The sequence below is a fragment of the Astatotilapia calliptera genome, chromosome 20 (assembly GCF_900246225.1).
Source record: "Astatotilapia calliptera chromosome 20, fAstCal1.2, whole genome shotgun sequence".
Classification (NCBI taxonomy): domain Eukaryota; kingdom Metazoa; phylum Chordata; class Actinopteri; order Cichliformes; family Cichlidae; genus Astatotilapia; species Astatotilapia calliptera.
Genome location: NC_039321.1, coordinates 21185077 through 21204997, shown reverse-complemented (window position 1 = coordinate 21204997; position 19921 = coordinate 21185077). Strand labels below are relative to the sequence as shown.

The 19921-nt window shown below is 41.2% G+C and overlaps 1 protein-coding gene across 2 annotated transcripts in view; it reads left to right on the top strand.

Moving 5' to 3' along the window:
- The window catches only part of ano11 (anoctamin 11), a 29768-nt gene continuing 9847 nt past the window's right edge, over positions 1-19921 (top strand). The window contains exons 1-23 of one of the 2 annotated variants that reach the window (XM_026153844.1): positions 1-424; positions 882-1008; positions 1107-1300; positions 1413-1520; positions 1829-1965; positions 2038-2095; positions 2180-2290; positions 2370-2535; positions 3390-3480; positions 4976-5072; positions 5156-5299; positions 5601-5738; positions 6829-6927; positions 7720-7822; positions 9685-9796; positions 9900-9954; positions 10040-10137; positions 11757-11893; positions 12046-12251; positions 12338-12474; positions 12761-12851; positions 13260-13443; positions 15007-16164. In XM_026153844.1, the coding sequence (XP_026009629.1) occupies positions 293-424; positions 882-1008; positions 1107-1300; positions 1413-1520; positions 1829-1965; positions 2038-2095; positions 2180-2290; positions 2370-2535; positions 3390-3480; positions 4976-5072; positions 5156-5299; positions 5601-5738; positions 6829-6927; positions 7720-7822; positions 9685-9796; positions 9900-9954; positions 10040-10137; positions 11757-11893; positions 12046-12251; positions 12338-12474; positions 12761-12851; positions 13260-13443; positions 15007-15038 (2757 nt within the window). In that variant the 5' untranslated portion in view covers positions 1-292 and the 3' untranslated portion in view covers positions 15039-16164. Of the gene's footprint in view, positions 425-881; positions 1009-1106; positions 1301-1412; positions 1521-1828; positions 1966-2037; positions 2096-2179; positions 2291-2369; positions 2536-3389; positions 3481-4975; positions 5073-5155; positions 5300-5600; positions 5739-6828; positions 6928-7719; positions 7823-9684; positions 9797-9899; positions 9955-10039; positions 10138-11756; positions 11894-12045; positions 12252-12337; positions 12475-12760; positions 12852-13259; positions 13444-15006; positions 16165-19921 lie in introns of those variants that run through there. The other variant, XM_026153843.1, reaches the window with a different exon arrangement.

Below are 19921 nucleotides of genomic sequence, written 5' to 3'. Positions count from 1 at the left end.
GCCTGCGTGCTAGATCCATTACGGTATCCACGGCTCTTGCAGTGGAGCAGAGGAGCCTGATGGATGCAGAGATAAAAAGCAGAACGAGGACAAGGGAAGCGTAGATTGCTACAAATGCAGACTTCAGCAGCAGCTTGTTTTTCACTATAGCAAAGACCAGTATCCAGATTTTTTAAGGCTTTTTTTGCATCTCTTACCTTCAGCCTGGCTGAAGTTATCTTTGAATTCCTTCAGTACAGATTTCATGTGAAGGCATAGTGTTTGTTTCAAGTCACAGGAGCTTTTTTTTATCATGTTGAGGAAGAGCTCAGAGCGGCTGAAGGGAGACAGAGAGGTCCTCCTGGATCTGGATACTAGGGCTGAAGCACAAAGCACAGAGAGCTATGGGAGCCTGCAGAATGGGAGCTTTATCCCCCCACGATATGTAAGCTCTGCTTTACTTATTTCCTACAATACTGCAGTGTGATATCTCTTCAGCTCACATAAATCTATAAAATCGCATCACTTTGACACAGCAGTTATTCATTATCCTGTTCCCTTTTGGCCTCACTGATTTCTCAGAGATGTGGCAGTGAGTCTTGAGGGGTTTTACCCTTCATGTAATATAAACATGAACACAAGGTACTGTAAGGACACTGATAATGGGTAATGGTGAGGCATGACTTTACTGCACTGAAAGATTGTTTTCGGCTCATCTTTCTGGTCTTATTACTGCAAAGTGGAGGCATGTACTAGCACAAGAATTAAACCTCTCCTCAAAGCCAATTAAACATTCATACACCGAGCGAAAAGGTTCAAATGCAGAAAAGTGAGCAGAGTTTTCGTCAGCAGCTGTCTCTTTACAGAGTTTCATGATATATTAATGGTGGCTCAACTGTCAGCTTGCAGCTGCAGCTGCTGATGGAGATATGGATGGCGATGATCCCATTTATATGCAGTCTCCTACAAGAAGTAAGCAACCAGTGCCACAGTTGGGGAATTACTTCAGAGACGGGAGAACTAAGATTGGTAGGCTGCTCGCTTTGCATGAGGTTTCATCAGCTCAGTGGTAGGTAGACAAAGTCATTCGTTCGTTTAACCTTTCACTCCTCTGGTCTGGGGTGCAGACTTCGTGCTGGTGTGGGAGATTCGTTCACGGAGGAAGCGGCGAGGGAAAGGGACAAATATGGCTACCAGTGAGGAGAGGGAAGCCGTTCCCGCTGAGGAGAGCAGCAGGTCTGAACGAAGGAAAGCACAACTGGCTCAGTGGAGAGAGAAGTTTGTTCAGAACCTGGAGAGTGTTGGCTTGGTCATGGAAAAGGTGTTGTTGACAAGATTAAAGATTATTTATCTTATTATTAAATTATTAAATCTGTTCATTATTTTTCCTGACTTGTTGATTAACGTCTTCTTTGTTGCCTCTTTACTTGTAGGAGGAAACTGCAAATGAAAAGAAGACCATACACTTTCTCAAAATTAGCGCCCCCTGGGATGTGTTGGTGTGTTATGCTGAGGAGCTTTGCCTTAGAGCTCCACTGCAAGTAAGTACAGCTATTTATTTCTAGGTAGGTTCAATTTAAAGTTATTTGTTACGTGACGTTAAACCCAGTTGATAATAATACTAATTTGGGGAATAAACAAGGACAACTTAATATGAAAGAGCACACTGATGTTTACCAGATAAAGTCTTTACTCTCTCACTTTTCTCTTTAATCATGCGAACATTTTCTGATTATCTCTTAAGACAATGAAAACCTGTCGTAACATTTCACTCAGAACCAAAAACGTGCATCTTATGCTGTTCTACAGTAATAGAAGGAGGTCACCTGTATCTGTGTTTGTGTCCCAGGCACAGCAGCATCTAGACCTCAACACATCTGCTCGGGTACTGAGTAAACTATGCATACCTAACGTAATGACGGAGTCTGTGCCTAACAGGCCTCTGGACTATTACACATGTGCCTTTCGCAAGTCAAAGATGAGCAGGTGGGTTAACTTCTGCAAACAGTTGGATCAGATCACTGCTGCGTGTTTTGCTGAATGTACGCTTTTCTTCAGATTCCTTGGCTGGGAAGATCACGATACATATTTCACAAATACGCAGAGGCACCGTGTTGTAAGTAACACAAGTGTGACAATAGTAGTATACTGAATGTATCGGATGTATATTTGAACTAACAGACTGAGAGTTTTATTTCAGGTCTATGAGATTCTTGCCAGGACAGCATATGGGAAAAGGAAGAAGGCTGAAGTCGGAGTGGACAGACTGTTAAATGAAGGGGCGTACACAGCAGCGTTCCCGCTGCATGAGGTGAGTTATTTTTAGCTGTTCTGTACACTGAAATGTGTCGTTTTCTCTTTCTCATTAGCAGCATGTTTTTTCTCTTTAGGGGCCCTTTCAGCTTCCAAAGCACGAGGTCCGACCTGACGAGCTGAACCAGAGGCAGGTTCTCTACTACTACTGGGCCCGCTGGTGCAAATGGTACAAGTATCAACCACTGGACCATATCAGGGAGTACTTTGGAGAGAAGATTGCACTCTACTTTGCCTGGCTGGGTAAATATATATTCTTATTTCTGTTGTTCAAAAAATTTGGCTCATTTTTTACAGATAAAAAGCCCACTCCTTCCTGAATCCAGGAGGATTACTGAATCCAGACCAGAAGGTATCACAATAACTAGTAATGTTAATTAAATATTTAGATTTTGTCATTATTGCTAAAATGAAAACATTATAAATATCTGTGCAACTGTTAAGGCTTTCTCCCTGTCGACAAGTAATTTGAGTTTAATTAACTGCTCAACATAAGCGTTCTATTGATATCTCAGTAATTTTATTACCTTGAAGCACAAACTAAAGCAGTTTTTGCAGATTATTTGGTTGAAATCAATTTAAATTTAGTAGCTAACTATAATTTTATTACAATTCTGGTCATTTGATTTGAGTCTGATGGGGGCCAAAGATTTCTCTATTTAAAAAAAACCCCGCTGTTCATTTTAATAAATGAGAAATACGTGGAGTCTGTATTACACGCCAGAATCATTTAAAATGATTAGAAATGGATCAAAACTAATACAGGACAATAAGCAGAGTGCTCACATAAATAAACATACTGTATGATACAGCAATCTAAGCTACAGCCTCCTGGCACTGACTCTACAGTGAATTGCATCTATTACTTTTTTCTTCCTTTCTTTTTTCACAAAAAGGTACAAGTGGAAACTCCTTTTTTTAGCAGTGAAATTCTTTTATGAATCTCTGTTAAGAGGAGAGTGTAGTATATGCAAAGGGGCTATACCTGAGCTTGAAACCATTATTGTCAGGATGAAAGTCATCACTGCAGCTGAAATTGAACATCCGTCTTGCATCAGCTGAGAGCTGCAGTCTAATGGAGCTTTTTGTCTCTGCAGGTTTCTACACAGCCTGGCTGCTGCCGGCAGCAGTGGTCGGGACTCTGGTCTTTGTGTCTGGAGTGATGTCCATGGGTACCAACACACCAGCGTGAGTCTGCATCATGTATACATAGCATGTGTTTTATTGTGTAATACAAAATAATTTTAAATGAAATGTCGCATTACAGACATGGCTAGTCACGTGTGACTGCACTCACTTAGATAAGGTATTGTGGCATAGTTGTTGAAGTTTTACACACAGGGGTCAGTTTAAGCAGGCAGTTCAAACACAAGTGAAGCAACCACCGTTTTAATAGACACAAAAACTTGGATCTTGTCTTTAATAATGTATAACATAAAAATCAAACAAATAGGAAACCCTCACACAAAGTTAGTTGCAACTAGTTGCAAACAGTTGCCAAATGTGAAAAAATCCAATGCAGTCATGGGGCAACTATTGATCACCCAGCCCCCTGACCCCCCGATCCCTCAATGGAGTTTCAGATGGTAACCAGACATTATGTTTAATTAAACATTAAACATACTTATGCACTGACATGTATCACTATTGATAGTGATTCAGCTGAATTTAATGCACACCCACATGGCTCATAATAAAAATAAATGGGACTAATCATTGTCAGCCAGCTGCTGGCTGCAGTGGCTTCTTAGAGTCTTATTGTTTCAGTGAAGCTGCTGAAATTGGTGCCGTTGTGCCTGTTCAGAAACGTATAGCAAAAACCTTACTGATGTCCAACATAAGAGCCAAAGTTCAGTGCTGTACTTAATGTACACACATGAGATTAGCATTGATTTCTCCTTAGAAAGAAAGCAAATAAGTGTGTTATAGCTTTTGTTTTAAGGGCTGCCACAGTTTCCTGGAAATTAAACTCCACTTACAGACTCTCTCAAACAAGCACAACTTTAGATTCAAATATTTCAAAGCAGAGCGCACTCTGCATAAAGACTCGCTTCACAGCTAGATCATCTACATGTGGGATGTCTGTGCCAGTTTGTCATATATTATTTATTAAGAGTTGGCTCTCCTTTCTGGTTTTTCTTCTCAGTGTAAGTGTAGCCTAGATTGTGTACAGTAATATTGCCGCTGTAACTACTGTTTACCTTTTTCTGGCTTCATTTCTTAGGGATAAGTCGACATCCTAGGAAAGAGAGTCTGTGGCAGCAAGAAAAAGCAGCCATCTCTAATGGACAATTAGTGCAGAATAATCCTCCTATTAAAAAAAAAAGAGGAGGAAATAGATCTCGCTGTCAGTCCAGGCTTTATTTGTAGCTGATCCCATGTGCAGTCAGGGTTTCAGTAACTCACTCTATAACTGTAATAAAGGAAAGAGCAGTAGCTTTGTTTCCCGGCAGGAGGTTAGGAGAATGCTTTCCACACCGCTCATCTGTTCCCCGGAAGCAGTACGTAATAGGTATATGTGCAGCCTTTACATCCATTAGAGTTAATTCTCCCAATCCCTTAGCTCCCACACTGATCATTATTGGGCCTCACAGTTATGTGAGGCCAAATACGTGTTGCTTTAAAACCTGTAATTAGTGTTATCTCAGGTGTAACTAATCTGTGTCAGTGTGTCTGTCAACAGGGAGGAAATCTGTAACAGTGGAGCTAGCTATACCATGTGTCCACTCTGCAAAACATGTAAGGCCTGGAACATGTCTGAGATCTGCACCTTGACGAAGGTACCAAGCTTTTCGTGGTGAACAAATCGCTGACTCTGCGAAAAAAGACTTGAACCTAATGGTTGTACCTTTCTCTGTTGCAGCTGGGATACTTATTTGACCATCCAGGTACAGTGTTTTTCAGTGTGTTCATGTCATTCTGGGCTGTAACCTTTCTGGAGTACTGGAAGAGAAAAATGGCCACTCTGGCACATCACTGGGACTGTATGGACTTCCATGAAGAGGAGGTATTGGTTGCTTTCAGTATGAGTGTGATCATACTGGTCTTATTCGGTTTAGAGCTCTTAGGTCTGTCATGATTATAGATCCAGTAATACAGTAATGGGCATCATGACTGTTTGCACTTGTTTGCACAGGGATTCTATTTTTTTAATATTTGATTTTAACCTTTATACACGGAAGTTTCAGTTTTGTACAGAGTAAACAAGGTAAACAACAGAGCAAAGACTAAAGTTACAGACCAATCTGTGAACCAGACAAAGCCGGTGAAGAGTGTGTCCAGTGATGATGGTCACTGTTTTCTTTAAGGAGCGTCCTCGGCCGGAGTTTGCAGCCATGGCCCCTACTATGGAGCAAAATCCAGTGACTGGGGTCAAAGAGCCATACTTTCCTGAAAAAACCAGGCTGTCTCGCATGTTCACTGGCTCCATGGTTATCATAATGATGGTGAGGCCATTTAAAATATTTTACATACTGTACTGCTGTTTTGTTGTTTTTGCACTTCAGTAAAAGAAATACTCGAGGTGCATTTTAACACTATGCATTATGTTTAGTTAGGTTCTTAAACGGTTTGATTACCACTATTATTGTCACACTGTAAAATGTCGTTCTAATACAGCAGATCCAGATCCGCTCCCGAACAACAGACTTTCTCTTTTTCTCATCATTAATCTCATTGCACGTGGTTTCAGTAAGGAGTCTCGGTTTCTCTTGAGCTTTTCCTTTTGTGATTGTGTTGAGAAATAGAGGTGGGGTTAACACCTTTGTGCCATTCCAGTAAATCCTGCATTGTTAACTGAACCCTTTTTTAATAATGAATCCAGGTCACATGCCTACAGGGCCAGATATGATCCCATCATCTCATCCACGCACTTTATGCTGTGTCCAAGATTCACTTCTTTGTAGATGCAGATCTGAGGATCATTTTTCACACACCCTTGTTTTGATGATGGGATTAGAGATGGAAATGTTTTAAAATTCTAATTCTCTTCCCTGTTCAGTAGAAGGATTTTGCTGGAAACATACTGATGTTATGATAGTTGTGAATTTTGATATAAGGAATGAAAATGTCTGCAAGTTAATTTCCCGAAACTGAAAGGAATAGAATCCACTATTAGACAAAGAAAAGAAATGAATATCATGGAAACAATTATTCAGCTGTTACTAAATTTTATGGGAATAATACCTGATCCAAGCTCTTGTTGGAAGCTCTTGCTTGCTTGCCAATCTTTAGAAAAATCCTACTACTAAATGCTACTGACTTAGAAAAGCATATGCATGTCTAGCACATTCAATTAAAGCCGTCTTTTAAAAACTTTGTTTGTGCTCTGAAAGATGTCAGTCAGGATGTAAGAGATATGGATCAGTTTTATGATGAGCATCATGAGAGCCGCAATGAGGATGCTGGACTCTTGACTTCTTGGTCTTATATTATGCTGCATGGTGTTGATGATGACAGCAGACCTTTGTGTGCCTCTGGCTGTGTGCAGCATATTATGTCGCAGCTACAGGTGTGCTTTTCCCCCTCTTCTCTCAGCTGTGTGTGGTGATGATCTTCCTGGTGACGGTGGTCGTGTGCCGTGGTATCATCAGTGTGGTGATATTTCATTCTGGGAGCCCTGTGCTGCGGACAGAGGTACATTACAGCTGTTTCATGCTTTGCACAAAGAAATGCTACAAACACATTGGAGCTTTTTTCCAAAAAGAAAACTGTTAATAAGAAGAGAATGCAATTATTAAATTATTAAAAATGATCACAATCACATTTTAATATAACATTTTCATTTTTTGGGCATCACAGTGGTGCAGTGGTGGTGGAATCCACTGGCCATTTGGGGACTTTCTGTATGGAGGCCCCAGACTCATACATCCCCACACTGTGTGGGTTCTCTCTGGGTGCTCTGGCTTTATCCCACAGTCCAAAGACATGCATGTTAGGTTAACTGGTGAATATAAAATTGGCCATAGGTGTGAAAGTGAGTGTGAATGGTTGTCTGTTTCTCTGTTTAAGCCCTGTGGTTGACTGGCTCCCTTTCCAGGGAGTAGCCCCACCCTTTGTCCTGTGACAGATGTGATAGGCTCCAGTCAACAATCATGACCGTTCAGTCTTGGTTTTCTTCTTTGTCCACTGTGTACAGAAATTTATGCTGACACTTTTTATCATATTATGTAACACATATGATCTGCAGTAAAATTCTCATATTTACATTATACCAAGAAACAGCTCAGTGTTACTAACTTTACACATTTTTTTGCCATTCTCTCAACTTTTACTGCCAGTTCACATGGTCAAAAACGATCAACATTTGAGTTGTGTTGTGTTGGTACTGTTTTTAATTAAATATATTTGTACATGTTTAAATGATTTTGCAAATCACTGCATTTTATTTATCATACAAACATTCATGCATTTAATTTCCTCCCCCAGGCAGGGACCATAGCCAACATCTCCAGCAGTATTGTAAACCTGGGGCTCATACTGCTGATGGGCCAGGTCTACACTGCATTAGCTGAGCAGCTCACTAAATGGGGTAAGAATCAATGCTGCTCTCACACACCTCAAACCTCTGTGGTGTATATTGTTATCAGCTTTGTACTTGATTGCCACTAACTAAAAGCTCAGACTTCTCCAGAGCAGGTGAATCTCTTCAGTTGGATCCTTATGGTTATTGTTTCTGTCAAAGTAGCTGCATCATGTTGCAGAATTATGGGACTGTAAAGTACAGATACAGAGGGCATAAAAAGTCTACACACAAAAAAATATTTTTAAAAACCCTAAAAACAATGTGGTTGGACACGTCTGCACGCCTTCTTATAATTAGGGGTAAGATTAATCACATGTGAATTCATATTAAACATTAGTCATCAGTTAAAGTGACTCATTAAAATCAAATGAAGTTCAGCTGTTTTTGTAGGATTTTCCTGATGTGTACCTTGTGGCATCTTCCAACAAAATTTGTGATCTGCAAATAACTTACAAACACATCAAACTGATCTCATTGCTGAAAATAGATGAAAAAAACCCCATTACTGCCAGAACTGAGGGAAAGACAAGAAGATAACTGGCCAGGGAGATTTACAGCAACATTAAATGAGCTGCAGGAATTTCTGGCAAGAACTGGTTGTGTACTACATGTGACAACAATCTCAAGTTAAACACACACATGATATACATACATCAGAGCGTCCACAAGCATGTAGGTTTTGTGTCATGATCTGATAAGGCCAAAGTTGAAGGTTTTAGGAGTGATTCCTTGAGATATGTTTGACACAAAAACAGTTCACATCACCAGAGAAAAACTGTACCTGCAATGAAGCATGGTAGTGATAACATCGTGCTTTGGGGCTGTTTTTCTTCATCTGGAACTACAGTAGGGCTTTAGTCAAGCTGGGAGGATTTATGAACAGTACTAAAATAGCAATCATTTTTCACAAAAAACCTCTTTAGGCATCTGCTAGAAAACTGAAGATCAAGAGGATTTGGACCTTGTAGCACAACAGCAGCAACCAGCTGCATATATCCAGATCATCAAAATAACTGATTCACCAAAAAATGAGCCAGCCTGAGTACAGATTCAGATCCTGCTGAAAAACTGTGGAGTGACCTGAAGAGGACTGTGCTCAAAAGATGGCGCCATAATCTGAAAAACTTGGAGTGTTTTTACAGAGAAGAGAAGGGCAAATAATGAAGACGTGCCATGCTAACAACTAACCAAAAAGACTGACTACTGTAATAAAATGCAAAGGTGCTTCAACAAAGTTGTTAGTTTAACCCTTTAACTCACAGTGTACCATATTTGATACATGACTTTTCATGAGTTCTTGAGATGTTCACATGATCAGTGTGCAAAAACTCTGCTTAATTGTTTAGGCAAAAAATAAGAACAAATAAATAATAATTTTCTGACAATTATTTCATGGGTCAGGCTTTAAATAGCTAAGGATGTGCATATTTATGCAACCAGATTGTTGTAAAAATTTTAGTGTACATGTTTAACCCCTCCAAAAAGATTGTAACTGTTAATCTTGATGTTTAAACAGTTCAGCCACTGTTTAAAATGGATATCGGCAGGATTGTTGATGATGTATCCAGCAGAGTATTTGTAGAATTATCTCATTTCAGTCAAGAAAGTATGATAGACAATCATATTCGCTGCTGATTCTTGATTCTTGTAAAAAAACAGACAAATCAAAAAACACCCCAAATTAATGTAAAAAAAATAGTTTACACTGTGGTTTCCCTTTTTTCTTAGTTTTGACTACCTGTAAACCAGTTATCATAATATCTTGTTATCTATATAAAAATCACTTTGAAGTCATTTAAACTAAGTGAAATCAAAGGCAACATTGTCTCGATGTCTTTAACACTGTGTTTTTGTGCGATGTGTTGCAGAGATGCACAGAACACAAACCCAGTATGACAACGCTTTCATCTTCAAGGTGTTCATCTTCCAGTTTGTCAACTTCTACTCGTCTCCCTTTTATGTGGCTTTCTTTAAAGGAAGGTGAGACACACGAGTCACAACAGACACACAGGATAATCATGAAAAGATGAAGACACTGAGACAAAGAAAGTATTTAAGGTGCCACTGATCTCTCTGTGATTAGGTTTGTGGGTTACCCTACCAACTACGGGACCTTGTTCGGGATGAGAAATGAAGACGTGAGTGATTTAGAGAGCCTGTAACGTACCAGCATGTGAAAATGATGCCCCCATAGTGTCATGTCTGTGTGTCTTTGCGTTACAGTGTGGTGCCGGGGGTTGCCTCATTGAATTGGCTCAACAACTTTTCATCATAATGGTGGGAAAACAGCTCATCAACAACGTTCAGGAGTTCATCTTACCGTACGTTGCTACACTTTTAGCTTTTATGGGTTTTTTTATGTATATGTTTTATGTTTTTATAGAAAAATGTTCTGTTGTCAATCTCCAGCATATTTAAACATCCTTTATTCTTCCTTTTATTTACATCCTTTATTATTTATTTAAAAGCTTTCGTGGTTTACCAGGACATCTTACTTTTTAGAGAAAAAATTTCAGGAGTAAATTTTTTCTGCAATAAAATAATAATTAAACAAATTAGATTCAAACACATGAGCAATAAGTACAGTGACTGTCAAATACAACTGAAAAGATTAAAGCAGAGTTAGGATAAAAGCTAAAACTGGTACAGATGTGGGAGATGCATAAAAGTAGCTGTGCTGTGTCATATTGTTCCACAGTTCCAGCTGTTTAGTGCAGTAAATCTCATCCATGTGCCTCTGCACCATCAGCTGTGTGTGACTGTTTAAGACTTACTGCAGACAGTAAGTGTAAAATAAGGGCAGCAGAGGAGCAGTTCAGTAAATACGCTTAAAACCTCTGGCAAAATTATGTAATCATCACTCTTGAGGATCCAGCTCTTTTACTTTGTAGCACATAAACAAATCACAGATATGATGACAGAAATTATTGCTATACATGAAAAATAAATGGGCAGAAACAGGAGCCAACATTTGTTACAGAACTGTCAGAAACAGGCTGAATGAAATGAGATTTACATGCAGAGAAGCCAAACACAAGCCAGCGCTTACAGTGGGCCAAAGAGGGGCAGTCATGGACTGTGTTAACTGATGTTAGTGATGAATCATAAATGTGGAGTGGCCAAGGGGATGATGCTGGAAATTTGGTCTTGTGCTGCTGCAGTGAAACAGACAAAGATGACTGCATGAAGAAAACAAGCACATTTCCCCACTCAGTGGTGGGGCGGCATGTGTTGTAAAAGATGAGAGGGGATTGCAGTCATTACATCAGCAACAAATGCTTCCAGTGATAGAAAATAGGTTTGGTTAACTAATTCCAACTGAAAGTCTATGGTGGTTATTGGGGAACAATGATTGCTGTTCAGCTACAAAAAATGAGTCCTGTGTCATATCTGTGATGTAATGAACATCCTCTAAATGTGCTGTTTCTGTCATTTTTGCCATTGCATGTTACAATGCATACTAACATAAATCCTTATCCTGATTCCATCAAATGATCAGGTGACCCTGGAGTTATGCTCCAATAGGCCCAGGCTGCTGGGGCGTTCCCTTCCCTCTTCACTCACTTCTTTTCACTCTCTGCATGGTTTTGCACCACGTGTCTATTTAGTCATTAGCGGTTATTAAACTCTGGCACTTTCTCCCATAGTTATCTCCTTTCTCCTGTTTCTGCTGTCTTCTCCCATGCCATCACCCCCAAGTGGTCGCGGCAGATGGCTGCTCTTCCCTGAGCCTGGTTCTGCTGGAAGTGTCTTCCTGTCAAAAGGGAGTTTTTCCTTCCCTCTGTTGCCAAATGTTTGCTCACAGGGGTTGTCTGTTGTTGGGGTTTCTTTCGAATAGTTTTTTGGTTTTAACCTTAGAGTATAAAGCACCTTGAGGCGAATGTGTGCCTTTATAAATAAAACTGAATTAAACCGAAAATGTCTTTTTCTTCCCTAACAGTAAAGTGAAGGCCTGGCGCCAGAAGAGAACTCTGGCAAAAGTGCTGGGTGGCAAGGCATCCCATGAGCCTCGGCGCTGGGAAGAGGATTACCAGCTGGTTGAGTGTGAGGGCCTGTTCGAAGAGTACCTGGAGATGGGTGAGTATCCATATCTGATTTAGAGACTTTAATATCACTGCATTCAACCGGATCGCCAGTTCAGTCCAACTAAAAATTCACACATAGATAATATCCATTTTGATGAAAAAATGCAAAGATTAATTATCTAATTTTAATTTCATGTGCTGCAGTGCTCCAGTTTGGGTTCATTACTATCTTTGTGGCGGCGTTCCCCCTCGCTCCGCTCTTCGCCCTCCTTAACAACTGGGTGGAGATTCGTTTGGATGCACACAAGTTTGTGTGCGAGTACCGCCGGCCGGTGGCTGAACGTGCACAAAACATCGGAGTGTGGTTTAACATACTGGAAGCTTTGTCACACCTGTCTGTCATTGCCAATGTGAGTTCATGTCTAATACATTATTGTCAGACTACATAGCAATATGAGGAAAAAAAGAACATTTATTATCTTTTATTCTTTTTCAGGCTTTCCTAATAGCGTTCACTTCAGATTTTTTACCTCGCCTGCTGTATCAGTACAAATTTGACAATGATCTCAACGGATACGTCAACTTCACCCTGGCTTACGCCCCACTCAACTACACAGAGTACCCTATGTGCAGGTATGCTGCTTTGAGCTTTCTTTTTATGCTCCTTTTTATTCCTTCATCTTATGTGTCAAGTTCAACTTCTCATATATGGTTACTTTGGTGTTGCTAAGCAACATTTAAGTTTCTTAACATTTAAGTTAAGTGTGTTCATGTCATAGCCTTGGCCAACAATGGGTGATATTACTGAATATTAAGACTGTTCTTTTCATGTGCTGCTGCTGTATATTATACACACCAAGTATTACAAATATTTCTTGTTGTAACTTTGTAACAAATTATGTTTGTTGGGGTTTTTCAGATACAAAGCATTCAGAGACAACAATGGAAACTACACACTGTTTTACTGGGAGCTCCTGGCAGTCAGACTTGGCTTTATTATTGCATTTGAGGTATGACGGAAGCTTCCTAGCATCTCTATTTACTTCATTTTGCCTGTTTTAGTGGTTTTACCTTTGTTTAGTATTGCCTTTTCACTGACACCTCTATGCCAGTTCTGCTTGTTTGGACAAATTCTAATGATTTAGTCCTCTTTTACCGTTTTGTTTCCATCTGCATCACTTTTTATTCTCTCTCTATATACCTCCTCTCTGCCATTTCCTCACAGTTATTTGTTAATGCTCACCTGAGAGAGAAGAAATTATTCACCAGTTGTACAAATTATGTGGAAAATAAAACTACAAGTACTGTTTTTCCATTTTCATGCTTGAAGATCAGCTGTCTGTTTGCTTAAAATTAATGACAATTTGTGATGTGGAGATTGTTCACACTGTTCTTGCTGTTGTTTTTACTGTCACCAGCACGTGGTGTTCTTCGTGCTGCGAGCCATTGACTGGATTGTACCCGATGTTCCCGAGTCCCTGGAGCTGAAGATGAAGAGGGAGCGCTACCTGGCTAAGCAAGCTCTGGCTGAAAACCAGGAGGCCCTGTTGGTGAGTCGAGCCCGAGCGGCCGCCGCTGCCACTCCAGGCACCTCCAGCCCAGGTCAGTAAGAACATGGGACGCACACACACAAGGTCATGCAGCACACACTTCTCCATATAAAGTAAATCTAGTTAACAATGACCAGGTAAATATGTTCATATTAAACTCACTTAAATCATCTTTTGGATACAAATTTGTGTGTCTGAGAGCAGAAAAAAAATAAAAACAAGTCTTTTCTATTAGAAGTTTCTAATAAAATGTTACCGTGCTTCCTTGTCAGCTGCATGATAAACAAATCCAGCTCTGCAGTGTGTTTCCACGTAGGTGATCCATGCAGTGTCAAACCTGTCACTGTCTCTGACACAGCTGATTCACACTAATAAAATCCACAATTGAAAGGCTTTTAAGAGCTCACCCACCCACCTGCAAAGCACCTGCGGCTATACTGGCTGTCATAAACTCGCTGCGTACAGCATGATCATTAGAGGTAATCTATGTGGGATCAGTGCCAAATATTTCGCTTGATTGCATCGCCAGACTTTGTGACCTGATGTGTGTTGGCACGGGTTATTTCATCCATCAGCACTTCTGTTCAGGTTGGACTTTAAATAAAATGAAAAATCATTATGTTCAGCAAAACGAAGCAGCTTAACACGTCACATGTCAAATTTCATATTCTGCCCACGGGGATTGAGCGATGATCGTCGGGTATAGACTGTCATAGTGTGTATATTCATCCTCACCTGTATGTGTGTGTGTGTCCCCTTTGTTCTGGCCCACGCTGTTGTCATGTGTCTCATGTAGTGAATGTTGCTGGATGAGGACAGGTAAGTACAGCACAGGTAAGTGAATGGCATTCCTAAAAAGGATGTCATGATTTCAGTTCAGAAATATTGGTATTAATTTATATTTTTAAGCCGATCCAGTGATCATTTAAAGTCTGATTTTCTTTTGTTGTTTAATCAAAAGTTATAATGTGGTACATGTAAGTCAGCAAAACATCTGTAAGACGTCAGTGGGCCCAGAGTTGCTCGCTGTTATGGTGATTATTCATCTCCATATCACATTAGTTAGTCTCTGTTTAGAAGCTGCTTATTTTATTTGCTGATCCAAGTTAATAGCTAGCTCTTTCCTCAACATTACTAACTAATACTAATTACTAATACTACTACTCCCTGTGGTTTCATTGCATTTGGGATGCACAGGTTTTGGATTGGAGTCTGAAAACTTGAATACAGCAGGTGGCATTGTGGGATTTTTATATCCTCTAACTCCCCTAAAGTCACATTTTGTTTAGTTTAATTTAGAACTTAGTTAGATCAACACTGTGTGAATTTAATGTGCATATTTGCTCTTCGAAGATAAAAAGCAACCATTTTATTAGATGTGAGGCCTACAGGACATACAGACTAAGGACTTTGCCATCTGAAATTATTTATTACATTTCATTGTGTAACCAGTTTATTTAGTGTTGTAGTTACCTGATGTGATCGCTGCAGCAAAAGTATCTGTGTCAGCCTTTTCCTCCTCTGTACCTCTTATTGTAGTCAGTCTAACACAATTAACTCTTTTTCTTGCCTTTCTGCTTCTTTCCCGTTACTTCTGCCATTGCCTCCTCTGAAGGAAGTGACACGTCCCTTGGAAACATGAGTTAGGATTCCTCTGTGGAAAAGAAGCAGTGGGACTGAACGCTGGTGGAATATGAGACTTTCCTTTGTATCTCGGATAAGTGAAATTTTCCCAAGAAAGTGGAATACTGTCTTGGGATTGGTTTTCATATCACTAATACATATTCATCTGCACAGATACATGGTAAGCAGGTGTGCTTCGGCCTGCCCACCTTCTTCATATGGACATTTCTCCAACATATTTGGGATTTTTTTCAATCTCATGGTTATTGCAACATTATCAGAGTCTGATGTTACTGGAGCAAAGGGCATGAATTTATAAAGCATAAATCTATGTATTGCTAAATAATTAAGCAACGTATGTGGGGAAAATTAGTATGTTGATTGGCTTCCACTAGCTGCAGCATGCACTGTTAATGCTACCTGACGCCACGCAGGTGTGGGACTTACTTGCAGTACTGTGTGTGTATCCCACGCAGCCTCAGATTGACTTCAAAGTCTGACAACATGAACTATTTAAATGATGCCAAATGTTGTATTGACAGAGCATAGTTTGAAATTGCATAAATTCCAATTTGCAGTGTTTTTCTTGGAGTTACTGTTGGGATACCCAGAGGACCTGAAATGTAATGAAGTTGGATTACACCTTGACTCTGCAAAAGCTCATCCTGAATATTTTGGGGGGGCTTTATAAAACTCCTCTGAAGGGACAGAAGGCTTCAAACAAAGGAGTGCACAGGATCAGTAGTGCCACTCATGGAAAGAAAACAGACTTTTATGTGTGAGCTCGGCAGACTGCCTCTTTAATGTGTATTGTTATTATCTTTATGACGAATGCTGACTTGAGGTCAAAGTTCACCTTTCTTGGACAAACTGTTACAACAAGATCAACAGAGTCAACAGTGCTTTGGGGTTTTTTGCTCCTCATTTTCACAAAGCTGGCATTGTTCACTGACTGTATTATCATCACATAGTTTATGCTGCGTTTTCACTCAGCACCAAGCATGAAAGTCTTTTCTACGTGAATGTCCTGCACAGTATGGCTGTACAGTACTGTAAACAGGAGTGAAACAGCACCTGAGCAGAGGCCATATTTTACATATGAGCTTTTTTGTCATTTTTGATCAAATAAATCTAGTTTGACGAACGCAAACACCTCCTCGATGTGGGATTCACAGCCTCAGAGATGCTGTACTTGCTGGAACTTTAATCCTTCCACACCATCTGTCTTCTCCACTTTCTTCTTCTCTTCATTTTGCCCTCCTTCTTAAAACATCACCTTCCCCCCCAAAAGATGAAAAGTCTCTGATTTATTGGGAGTCAGAAACAGACAGGTGTTTCATTAATGATTTCCCTCTTCCTCTCCCTCCTCCCCACACAAAAACTCCACCAATGGCCGTGGGCAACTCCTGACTTTTACTTCATCTCATCTCCTCTTCCACCTCAGTCTCTTTTTTTTCATGTTATTTCATTCCTGAAGTCACTTTTTTTGTAATGAATACTATCTTCTTCCTCCTCTTCTCTCTCTTGGCCACATTCATCCTTTAGATTGTTGTGATTGCTCTGCGTTCCTCTGCCATGGCCTGCAGGAAGAGTGAGTTAGTACATGTCAGCGAGCACAGGTATGCGCTGCGGACACCGGCTGGCTCATTTACCGGCTGCTGGAGTGAAGTGAGGGAATGTTTGCATGCAAGCAAGACATGGCAACGAGGCATATGATGAGGACTCAGCTGAATATTTTTTTTTAAAAGCCCTCGAAACTTGCCTGATAGTCAATGCATTAGCATTTCAGTTGCAAATGCACATACTGAGAAATACAGCTGCATTTCAGGGTTCAGTCAGTGTTACGTGTTGCCTGATATATATGTATATATATACATACACACACGTGTATATGTATACATATATATGTATGTGTGTATATATATATATACACACACACACATATGTATATGTATACATATATATATACACACACACGTGTATATATATATATATATATATATATATATATATATATATATAGGTCCCTCATCCTATTCATGTAGCCCCTTCCGCCGGGGTTACTTGCGTAGTAGCATTCCAACAACGCCCTGTTTTCGTCTCTTGCCCATCGATGCCTTCTTGTTGCCCACTTTTCGTCAGGGTGCCCTGGTTCCTCAACACCTGACGCGGACCTTGTTGATCCGGGCGACGTCCGAGCCGGCATGCCTTCATATTTATCTGTCTCGCTCATGTATGCGGTAGGCTTGCTTAGCATAGGGGGTCTAGCCTTAGGACCCTTACTGGATACAGACGCCCCAGGCAGGAATCGAACTTGCGATCCTCTGTTCCAAAGGCGTGTAGTCTAACCACTACGCTATCCAGCTGCTTTGGAGAGAAGCCACTGACATAAAGACAAGAAAGCTCCTTACCATGCATGGAGGGTTTCACCCCAAGTCCAGCACCCTGAGGCTTTACGCTAAGCGGAAAGAAGGGGGCCGGGGACTGGTGAGTGTCAGCACCACAGTCCAGGATGAGACAAGGAACATCCAAGAATACATTGGGAAGATGGCCCCAACTGACCGAGTGCTCAGTGAATACCTCAGGCAGCAGAAACCCAAGAAAGAGGAGGGAGACGAGGAACCATCATGGAAGGACAGGCCCCTGCACGGTATGTACCACCGGCAGATAGAGGAGGTGGCTGATATCCAGAAATCCTACCAGTGGCTGGACAAAGCTGGACTGAAAGACAGCACAGAGGCACTAATCATGGCAGCACAAGAACAAGCTCTGAGCACAAGATCCATAGAGGCTGGGGTCTATCACACCAGGCAAGACCCCAGGTGCAGGCTGTGTAAAGATGCCCCAGAGACAATCCAGCACATAACAGCAGGGTGCAAGACGCTAGCAGGCAAGGCAAGTCGTACTCATACTCCCACTGATTAGTACACCAATGTCCCGAGTTAACCCAACTCACAACTGCCATTCTTTTTCATGTTTGGTTGTTGAACATTGCTGATCCCTCTATAAACGGTTCAAGCGTTCCTTTGCAGCTTCTCTCCGTTTCCATCTCGGAGTCTGACATTTGGTGAAAGCTGCATGCAGGCGTGCGCTCGCTCCCGCAGCCAGAGGCATTTCTAGCAATGGAGCTGCACGCACAAAATCCAACATGCAAATCTCTGCCTTTCAATCCCCATGTGCAAATCTCACACATTAGGACGGTTCCCAATGCATGCACACACAAAAGTAATCACTTTTCTGATAAAGTAGATACCCCACTGCCCTCACATTCAGAGTTTTTAGTGGTTCAACACTTCCATAGAAGTGCAACCTTATCCTTCCAATTTATGTTCCCTTTCAATCTCAGGGCAGGTGCTGAAATGGCAAACTAAATAACTATCAGTTTTATAGAACGGGCAAGAGAAGGGGAGGAGAATAAGAGAAAATAAGACAGCACTTCCCTAACAGTAGCTGTGTGTGTGAGAGAGGGAGAGGGAGGGAGAGAGAGGGAGGGAGAGAGAGGGAGAGAGAGGGAGAGAGAGAGGGAAAAGCAGAGGGAAGGGAGAGCAGAAGAGCTTAGAGAGGGGATCTGCATTGCAAGTAGCTCTGAGTGCAGCAAGCGGTGGCTGTTTTTTCTCAACCTGTTTTTGTTTTTCTGGAGAGGGGAACAAGAACAAGGAGAAGATCCGAGCGGAGGAGTGCAGTTTATAAAAGTCCAGGCTGTGTCTAAAGCTACAGGGAGGACGAGGGAGGAGAGAAGCCGGGAGGAACACAAGGCAGCAATGGATAACAGAGTCCAGTCTGACCCTGGGATGGCCTGGATTCACACACTGCTGCTGAACTCCATCCAGCACTCACATTAGGCTGCTAACGCCACTGAGGTACAGTACTAAACATACACCAGCAATAACTCTGAAATAACAAATTAAGTCATGAAACCAACACACACATTCCATCTTGTCTCTGATATCAGACGGCTGCTGTGAGTGGAAGTTGAGTTGCCCGAGAGTGCAGGCTGTGCTTTGTGTGATACACTTGAGGAAAGTAGTGCTGTGCAGCTCGTCAGGTGCATTGCATAAATATGACAGCTTATAAACTCTCAGCTGGATACAGGAAGCACAGTCATGAGACGGGTTATCAGGTGTATTGTCTACCAACAAAAGGCGTCCATTTGAACACATTCTTTAAAGCCATGTGTGTGGTAGAATCAAGTTAATAGCTTAACCATTGTGCTGGCTTCCCCGCTTAGGCAAAGTCTGCAGATAGTCAAGTTACCCAACTCAAATTGATGCATGTATCCTGCCAGTGAGATTATTAGCTTCTGCTTTAATGTATTCTCTTGGAAGAAGCTGCTTCTTGCATCTGTAATGTTTCCAGCTGCTCCCTAGGCAGTGTAGACTAAGGTGAGCCTTGAATGTGATGGTTACAGTGGAGCAGTGAGTTGTTGCAGAGTGGGGCAGGTAAGTGCATGTCTGGAATATGCTGGATGAAGGGTTGTTAAAAACTACACAGGGCTGAAACTTGGCACTTCAGCTCAAACACGCTGCTCAGTTCTCCTCCTTGTTAGATTTTAGCATAATACTCAAATCCACCTCTGTGTTTGTGGCTCCTGGCTAAGAGCTTGTTACTAACCCTTCCCTTTTCTGGCTCCGTGTGCTTCGAAACGTGTGAGTGCTTGTATTAATTAATGCCTTCATCTGCATATGTGACACGAAGGGCTTATTCAAAAGCCCCAAACTGGCCAAATTGCTGACGCCGCTTCATCAGTGAATAAAACAGTAATGCACCAATGACATTTAATAGCTGGAAGCTGCTGTGTTTCTCTCGCTCACCCACTGAGAGAGAACACTCTGACTTGTTCTGAATGTCTTTCTACTATCATCAGCAAAATCCCAGGTGATGGCTGGCCCTCTTTCTGCTATCCTGAT